Source organism: Alosa pseudoharengus, unplaced genomic scaffold, assembly GCF_046254945.1.
Source record: "Alosa pseudoharengus isolate Yale_2024_CS ecotype anadromous, Long Island Sound unplaced genomic scaffold, YU_APseudo_1.1 YU_APseudo_1.1_scf_20, whole genome shotgun sequence".
NCBI lineage: Eukaryota > Metazoa > Chordata > Actinopteri > Clupeiformes > Clupeidae > Alosa > Alosa pseudoharengus.
Genome location: NW_027468664.1, coordinates 26,803,055 through 26,813,054, shown reverse-complemented (window position 1 = coordinate 26,813,054; position 10,000 = coordinate 26,803,055). Strand labels below are relative to the sequence as shown.

At 39.0% G+C, this 10,000-nt stretch overlaps 1 protein-coding gene across 1 annotated transcript in view; it reads right to left on the bottom strand.

Annotated features, from left to right (window-relative positions):
- The window catches only part of slc13a4 (solute carrier family 13 member 4), a 22,080-nt gene extending 12,925 nt beyond the window's left edge, over positions 1–9,155 (bottom strand). The window contains exons 1-2 of the mRNA XM_076297206.1: positions 9,057–9,155; positions 4,338–4,466 (exon numbers count right to left, since the gene is read on the bottom strand). Coding sequence (XP_076153321.1) covers positions 4,338–4,466; positions 9,057–9,155 — 228 coding nt within the window. The remainder of the gene's footprint in view (positions 1–4,337; positions 4,467–9,056) is intronic.
- Between the last annotated feature and the right edge of the window lie 845 nt (positions 9,156–10,000).

Below are 10,000 nucleotides of genomic sequence, written 5' to 3'. Positions count from 1 at the left end.
AGAGCACAAAAGCCATGCCATGCCTCGTGACAGAAAAGACGCCCGTGGGGAAGGCTTTAACCATAACACCTCTGTGTTTATGCCAGTGTTGCTCAGACTTTTTCCCCTCTGGCGAACATCATAAAAATGAGTGCGAGTGAGAGGAATTAAGGAGGAGAAAATCAAATCAGTGAGGTGGCATGGAAAAGAATTTGCAACACACGCAGAGCCACCGGTCAACAGTCGAAGCCCGTCAATGTGAGTTGCGTAAAGGAGGTGTGTGGGGGGGTGGGGGTGGGAAGGGGATGGGGGGGGGTTAGTTTACTAAATATAATTACAACATGGCTTAAGATAACAGGTTGCTTTGTCAAGTTTGTCAATGGGATTTTCATCACATGAGCAGGAGTTTTTTTTCTTCCCCTCTGTTTTTACATAACCACTCAGAGATTTAATTTGGTTGTTAAAAGAGGGTGGTACAAAGCATTTGTTGGAAAGCTTTGCATGCCGCATGGAGCCTAATTGCCAACTATTTTTGTTTGTGTGACCTGTGGCCTTACTGATGAAGTTCTAACAGAAGGGCCAATTTAGGTGTCTGTTAAGTTTCACTTTTAATATAAGGCTATAACATAAACTCCTCAAGAAATTACAGGTATTGCGAATAATTTATTTGTTCCAAGATCTGGAGTTGATCTGCATTGCTCCTGTTGTTCTACACTAGATTTGTAGTGTGGGTGGAAAGGTATTTCTGAAAATATTTTGTAAGAATTTAATGTACCAAGTTTAATTTAACCGCTTGTTACACCCCTAGGAAATTGAAAATTAACTTTTCGAATTTTAGAATCAGTCTAGTGTTAGACAGCCTAATGCTGAACCACCATTACACATTAAATTAACATCAGTCATCAGCACTTTCATCTCTATCATGTCCCATGGAAAAGTAGATGAGAAATCATACAGTATGTGGGCCATGGGCCATTTGGGTAGGACACAATTTACAACTGTGTTAACAATTTGTCTCAGATATCAACTCATTTTGAGCCTTCACCTGTTCCAGATTCAATGACGACTATTTGGGTCAGTAAGTTCCCTGGCTACTCTGTATTTAAGATGAACTGTACTGGTATGAGATGAAAATGTCAGTGGCTGGCACAGATGATAGCAGACTAGATGTCACTTGAAGTCACACTGGGTGCCACATCGACTGCAGCCGTGCCAAATGTCTCTGACATTTGGGGACCAAACAGCGCCAAAAGAGAAGGGCAAACTTAAGATGCTTCTACATAAAACAAATAGTGTCCCTTTGAGCCCCTGAGTCGTACTAAAAGGCATTTTTTGTTACTCGATTGTAGCCTCCAAGTCAACACCTTTTGACTCAAATGCCTGTCTGTGCATTTGACTCATTCTCTGTGCACCTTTTGACTCAAATGCCTGTCTGTGCAATGGTGTTGCCTAGAGGTCTAGGAAGGCCAAGTCCTTTGACAGTTGTGGTTTTTTGGGGCATAGACAGATTTAAAGTTTCAGACAGTTTTAAAATATCCCTTTGGTTTTTTATGTAAAAATAGTGTGTTGATTGCAGTATTTTGCAGTATAAACACATGTAAAAGTTAGAGAGACTATTTTTGGATATTTGAATTTCAAGATACTGATCCATGGCCCCAAAGAATGTAGTTACCTCGCCAAGATTTACATGAATTGTAATTTGTGTGCTAATACAAAAATATATACATTCACTCAAACCACATGCATTCTAACTCATTCACATACAGACACACACACACATACACCAACCCAAACAAACACTGGTCTCTCTGTGATCCCTTTGCATAATAGGTAAAACCTTCCCACTGACTTCTAAGCCGTAAATATAGGATATGGGATATTCTGGTAAATATAGGCTGTAAAACAGGAAATCTCTGGGATCTGTATGTAATCAGGATTGAGCACTGCAACTGTTGCCCATATCATATGGATAAGGGCTTATCTTTTTACGTGCAGGTCTTTAATTCTGTGATTACAAGCATTCTACAGTATTGTAACACCAGATTGTACCATAGCCTGTCCACTACTTTATTGCAATATGTGGTTAATTGTATATGTAGGCCTATGCATTGAGTCTTAATTGTATTTTACATGACTCTGCAAATGGAACTGCTATACTGTGGATGCAAGGAATATTTCAGACGGGGAGATATAATGTAGATGTATTGCCAATAAAATTAGTTTGACTGAAACAAAGCGTTTTGGTTTCTGTACTTGTAATGGAAAAGCCTTGAATGACCTAGTAAAATAAAATAAACAAAAAGCTTGGCCTTGATGTCTAATCTGAAATAACACACTTTTAGGTGTATATAACACTCAGTACTAAACATGGCCTACTTGTTTTGCATTGTGCAAGTAAGCATAATCCATTTTATACTGGGACTTGCAACATTGTGAGGACAAAGAAACCCAGTCATCCAAGATAAGAGACCACTATCCCTCTTTAATGGTTTAATCAAAATACCAGGAATACCAGTGCAAATAGGAATCAGACTAGGAAACTGGGACAATAAGTTAAACTGGCGGTACAACAGCTTTACTAACATTCAGGGTGCTATGTGCTAACAGCTAATAGCCTGGTTAATGCTAATGGGTAATGCCAATGGTAGACCAGTTTTCAATGAACAATTTGTCTGAACGCTATATGAGTCTCTTTTCCAATGTACAGCACTTTCTTGTCAAAATCTCTCATGTCAACAAAGCCTTTAACTGCAATAATTTGTTCTTCTTTGAAAGAGAATTATCTTTTCATAGAATATACTGACTCGCTAGGAAGCAGCTATTGCTTGCTTATATAAGTGCTTCAGGGTCCTCCTATGTCTGTTATCATAGAGTAGCTAAGTTCCACCCTTCTGTATCTAGTCCATGGGACTTTACTTCAGAAAACGTATGAACGGTTGTCAATGATAAATATTTTTGGTCCCGTTTGAATTGTGTCATGAATTTCACATATGATGTTTGTCAACGTAAAAGATAATATTGCACGTCAAAAAAACACTATTTTATGACAAACTGCAAAAGTTATGTTATGGTTAATGTCACTAATGCGACCATTTTGTTGGTACTTTCACAGCGTTATACATACAAAACAGTTATGTGACTTTCTTCACTTAAAAATGTGTCTTCTGGTAGTCTAGAAGTTTGGTTAAATGAATAAGGCACACTAAAAATAGAAATATTATTATAGTATTTGTTTATTTTCATAAAATTATTGATTGAATTGACATTGTTAGTTATTATTAGGGCTGTCAATCGATTAAAAAATGTAATCAAATTAATTACATACTCTGTGATTAATTAATCTAAATTAATCGCATATATAATTTTGCTGTGAAAGTATTTTAAATATTTAAATTCAAATGAATCATTGAATAATCAGTATTAGTGACATTAAAATTCAAAAACTCTTTTATTATTATTTTCACTGTTCAAATAATGGCCATAATAATCTATAATATGACCTAATATGCTGAGGAAATAAATTCAAAAGTGCTTCGGGAAGAAGTTTTTTTTCACATACAAGGCATTTCAGGCCACAGATATAACCTAGGGGACACAATGAAAATAAAGTAACACTCCCCTCAATTCTATTTCTTTGCATTGATGTGCGACTTTAGAGTTGACGAACTCCGGTGATATGCAAATTCCTTGCTGCAGACATTGCAGAGGACTTTATTTTAATCAACACTTTTATCAACACCATCAGGCCATTTTTTTAAAAGTAAATATTCTAATCAATGATCTAGGCAGCACATTTTCTTCTCTCTCATTTTACAATCTAATGGTTATTGATTAGAATGGCTCGGGGGTCATGTGGAATCGATTAATCTGCGTTATTTTTTTTAATCAGTTATTTTTTCTCAAATGAATTAATCAAAATTAATCAGTTATTTTGCCAGCCCTAGTTATTATTGCTATTCTCTCTTACCAACTGTCTAAATTGTTTACTGTTGTAATACAATAAACTATTGTATTGTTGTTATTTGTATGTCGCTTTGGACAAAAGCGTCTGCCAAATCCCATACCCATAACCATAACCATAACCATAACCATAATCATAATGCACATTACATAAAGACGTGAAATGAGAGGCAGAAATGATTGGCCCTGCTAGAAGTAGTCTCTTTACCACTTCAATTGCTTTAGGCATTCGGATTAGCAAGACAGATGTTGTAAAGTAAATTATTGTAATAATGAATTTAGATCAGAGATAGTCCTACAGTACGTTTTAAAGTTCTGCTGTTTGAGCAGGACTATTAACCAACTAGCCTACTATGTCACATAGTAGTGTAATGAAGTAATACTTGACTTTGGCTCACCTCACTGGACTTTAGGACCCCAAACAATGGATAGAGAAATGCTGGAACCAACGCAGCAGCCCCCAGGGGTACGGCCTCAGAAACCCAGTACACAGCAGTAACGATGAGGACATACGCACACGACGACTCCTGCACAGGGGAATCAGAATTAGAATTAGAAAAAAACTTTATTGTCATTGTAAGCAGAGCAAACAACAAAATTAGAGGTACAACTCCAATTGGTGTGTGCATGAAAAAAAGTCAGAATTTAAAAACAACATAGAAGAACACAAGTACAACACAAGGTAACAATAAATAGTGCAAGACTAGACAGAAGAAGCCGGATAAATGAGGAGCTAAATAAAACAATGCAGTTTTGTTATGGAACTAATTTTGCCCAGATCTTGCCTAGATATGACATGTAAAATAAATATGGTAAATAAATTCTTCTACTGACAAAATATTATCTTCCATATATCCACATTTTTTTTGCTACTAAAAAAGGAGAAAGCCTGTATTTATGTAGTTTAGTTAACCATTCTGATGTATTTTGTCTGATGAGTCAGATCTACTGACAGTAGGCCTATAAATGAGTGTAGTAAATCAAATATCACTACTTCTGCTATAGTTTGTCAAACACCCACTGTCAAAGCTCAACTTAAAGGAGAGCCCCAGCATGTTTCAAGTTAGTGCCCGTGTTAGAGGTGTCTGAATGGCAGCAGAGTTTAAATTCAATAGTAGCCAATCTCTTTGTGTCCTAATAACACACTAAAACAGTCAGAAACATTTACTGAAGGTATGGATGAAGATGGGTGCCTTTTTCCTATGTTATACACATAATTATATACATATAAGTATAAATGGTACAGCTATATAAGAGGTTACATACATACTTACAGGCTATGTGCCTACTGTACATATATCTCTATGAAAAACATGATATTGTCTATCTTTGTACATTTTTCTATCTATTTTGATTGTACATCTCTGGTACTGAACAAAATTGCTAGGCTTGCTTTGTGGACTTAAGCCATTTTCATCTGACTTTGTAGATATTATGCAAGAGAGCCACAGAGTATCCATCCATCCATGGAAACCCAATAAAGGCAACTTGTAAATACTAATCTGTTAAAGGAAAAATCAAATTCCAAACGCAAATTAATTAAAGTAGCCTTAGCCTCTCATTTCCTGAGTGTGGTAAACAATGTATTAGTGCTTTTTGGAAAAAATGACCACGATGATATGGATCATGTTCCACACTTATGGAAACCTGGTCTTTATGTGATGTCATAGACAGACGTACGCATCCTGTATGTTTTGGATGTGAAGATGACATTTTTATTTCCTAGACAATGCCATAAGAACATTAACATTTCCCACAAGAAAATGTCAAAGTTTATGATACTCTGAATGTAGGCTACATTTCACAATAGAAATCTACTGAAATGATCACATGACATATTAAACCACATGTTGTTAATGGAACAGTTAATCCTCTCATGAGAAGGGAAATGACCAGTTAGACTATATACATAGAGTTTGAGTTCTCTGCTGTCCACATCATTGTATAACAACATAAGAACATCTTCAGTACTGATCAGCTGATCAAGAGGAAGCACAAGCTCCATCCAGTTGCTAGCCAGCTAAAAGCCAAGCTATACTGTCCACTCTCTCTCTCTCTCTCTCTCTCTCTGTCCATGTGGACTGAGGCAATTCAAATGTCAGAAAGTCTTCCCACTTATAGTAAGAAGGTTTACTGTGTTTCGTAACAAAAATATAAATACATATACAGCTCCATCATGTGAGTGTACAGACAAAAGCCACGGAAGCCCTTACAGTATTTGGTGGTGTTAAGCCCCATTCAGACTGTAAGCTATAGCGACAAGGAACACGCCAACTTTTTGGGAAATTAACTTAACATAATTCACTGGAAAAGGTTTATTCCAGTTAGCCTATTTCTCACCAATAGCTAAAAGGGATTTACATAGGCGAAATGGAACAACCCACTTCCAGTGAATTATGCTAAGCAATGCTAAGGTTGTCAAACTGGGTTATTGCGAGCACAGACAAAAGAAGGGCGTCCTCTGGGGTAGACAATAAGATATTTTCCCAAACGTTGATACATTCCTTTGATGTAAATCAGCGATTACAGGCAAAATAACCACTGGCAATGCAAAACATCGCACAACAAAATTAACGTGATTTTAACTTTTGAAGCCATGGGGAGCTCGATGTGGTTTTAAGCCCCCACCGTCGACTTCAAGGCAGCGCTGCGACCGTCAACTTCAAGGCACCTAACCTTGACCTTAACCCTTGCATAACCCAAGTGCCTTCCATGCAGCGATGCCTGGAAAATGACGCTGGGGGCTTAAAACACCAAACACCCCTAGTAGGTGTGCTGTGTTTCTTTTGCATTTGGCATGCACACTGTGCACACAATGAAAGTGGCCCAACTTAGAGTGAAATTTTGAACTCTGAACCAAAGCGTGAATCTGTTTTCAAGTTGAATGTCTAATTGAAAGCTAATCTGTATTACAAACTGCAATTATTCATTCTCCCTCCTCATCTCTCTCTCTCTCTCTCTCTCTCTCTCTCACACACACACACACACACAGAAAAAGAGAGAAAGAGAGACACACAAGAGAACTTGTCTAGACGTGACCCCGCTCTGGAATGTCCAGTTCAGGTGGCACTGCTGGGTGGCAAGCATGTGTGTTTTATTTGTTATTCCCGCAGTCGGACCATGTGGATTATTACTCTGCATGCTTGCTGTCCACTGGACATGTTTCTTTCTCTCTCTCCCTTTTTCCCCCAATGTCTAATCTGTTTTTGTTACAAAGAACTGGCTCGCTCGCTAGTTCATTCAGCTCTTCCTGTAGATCAGTGGGTTCTGGACCAGGTCTAGGCCAAAACAGGCCCAGGCGTGTGCCAAACTCTGCTGGACTCTGCACCAAAATTCCTGTCCCGAAAGCTGAATAAAGTAATTGCATTCACTCTCACACATTCGACCTACAGGTGAAAAGCATTGGTAAAAACAAACTTCGTTCATTAAGAGTGTGACTGGGCAATTACTGTTTCTCTTGAACTGTTTCTATTGATTCAAATTTACTTTTAAGATTTTACAGGATATTGGTATCAGTGATTAATCAAGTATATCTGTGAAAAGATAATATGAATGCATAATCTGGGCATAATGCAAACTTGACATTTCAGATTAAGACCTGAGTGCTTAAACACCTCAATCAACATGATAAAGGCATGCATCAGTAAGAGGACAAAGCCATCTGACCCAATCCTCACCATGCTGAAGCGGGCTGTGTGAAGTAAGTAGTTGAGTCAATTACCTGAGATAACGCTATTTACAGTTTTAATGGGGTCGATCAATTTTTGATTGTCCTAAGGTCAGATCTTGCTGATTGTCTGTAATGGGTTTGTTTGAATCCATGAATACTTTTGTGAATCTTTTTAATCAGAGCACACAAAGAGTTGATGTCTCTCTGAATGAGAGAGTCAGTCAGAAAAGTCTACAATGCTACTTAATAAACAAATAATGACAGTTTAACTGTTCTCACTTTTATCAGTGGCTCCCTGTTCATTGTGTGTGTGTGTTCCCATTTGTATATTCCTGATTTACTGGATCTTACAACAATCAACTAAATATATCCAGTCCAAAAGCAAAAAAAGTCCACAAAGATGAGTTGGGGCATATAAAAAAAAGTCCACAAAGATGAGTTGGGGCATATCATGTGGAATAAAAAATGATGCACTATGCTACAACAACACGTTCTTAAATATAAATTCTGGTGTGTGTGTGTGTGTGTGTGTGGGGGGGGGGGGGTGTTGGTACTGGAGATTCAGTACCCCCTCTGGACTTTCAGTACCCCCTCTGGAGATTCCTTATCTTTTTTCAGAATGGACAAATTCTAGGAATAAGTGGACACATGTCTGTGTGGACCCTTATCGAGCTCAGCTGCAATAACACTAAACTTAAAACAGTGCCTTGGGGTGTAAGGACATCACAGCATGGGTGCACCCCATTGGCCATTCTGATCTCTGCTCTTCTCTGGCCAGTGAGGTACATGTGTGTGAGAGGCCTTCACATCTGACCAAAATAATCACGCTCTGAAAGGCACTGTCCACAGAGCCACGTGGAGATGAACACACACACAAACACACACACAGAGAGCGAGAGACAGAGAGAGAGTGAAAAGAGAGAGAGAAACGGAGAGAGAGAGAGAGAAGAGAGGGAGAGAAAGATGACCTGTGGCTTAAGCTAGCCTCGTCCGATCAGATGGCCTGGAGAGTATGGCGCAGCGCCTGATTGGTGAGAGGTCGCGTTGGCGCAGCAGGTGCCGCGCAGCAACCAGACGCTGTGTTTATGTCTTACATAATCAACTAATTGCTTGACAGTTCAATCTATGGATAATTTGCCTTAAAGAATTATCTGTTTAACAGGCTCAACATTAACAGTCTTGGCACTACGTGGAAACCTACGCTGGCAGATCACAATCACTCTTCCCCTGGTTTGGCGACCATTCAACTGCCATAGCCTCTTTCAATATTTATTTTCTTGAAAACTTTGCTTAACAAATAATTAATCTACGTCTCTTGCTCATGTCGATTAAATTAACAACTTTAACACAGTACTTTCCATGCAGAACACTTAGGAACACACGAAGTTCGCGTGTATCTCCATGCGCCAGAGCGCACGCAAAGGAAGGCATATTAGAATGTACTTACACTGCTTGGGTAGATCAGTGGTAACGGTAGCAGTGACAACGGGATCATTATCACCAGGATCAGTTTGCGCGCCGTCCGGAGTTTCCGAATCAGGTCCATCCTGAACGTCTCCATTTTCTCCTTTTTTTGTGAAAATCACTTCACAGAGAAAGTCCTATCGGTGGAGTCCTGTTTGGGACGCCTAAGAGGACCTGAGATGAACTCTCTCCCTTCTTAATTGGTCACCGTGTGACTTTTCTTTGGGATTTTAACAACACGATCAAAATGTGTCCCTTTAACCCTATCTTTGGTAACTTGGTTGAAAAGTGCAGTACTCCAGTCTTTGGTTCGCTGTGCTGTGCTGTGTGCACTTCAAGTTGCCACGGCCCCCCAACTCCACAATTGAGTGCGAAACTCTAACAGTATGTTTGCTGAGCGAAATATTGACGGAGCCGATAACGCGTCCGGAAGAGCTCCCTTCTGATTTTCTTTTTATCTGTGAGTCGCCATGTCTCTGAGTTTTCACCGTCAGTCAGTGCAACGTGAAATTTCATGAACTGCAGGTAGGCATAAACAAGCATGTAATGTCGCGCCAGAAAAAATAAACCTTTCAGCATAACCTCCTGAAAGATGTAGTTGAAATTTATCACCCTCCAATATGCTAATTTCTTAAGCCCCAGCGATTTCCCCTCCCCAGCCATGACTTGGCCAATCATGGCTTAGCAATTATAGGGTTATGAATGCATGCAACAAACATCTAATGGCCAGACGAATGAACTATGGGGAGAAGAGTGCCATACGTTTAATTGAGTGGATTAATACCTTTGAGCACATTTACATGGAATACCAGCAGGGTGCTAATGTGTCTATGCAAACCCCAAACACACACACATAATATAGGCCTCTGTATAGGCGCTACCAACGCTAAGACTGTATACATCCATTAATCATCCAGAGTAATCATT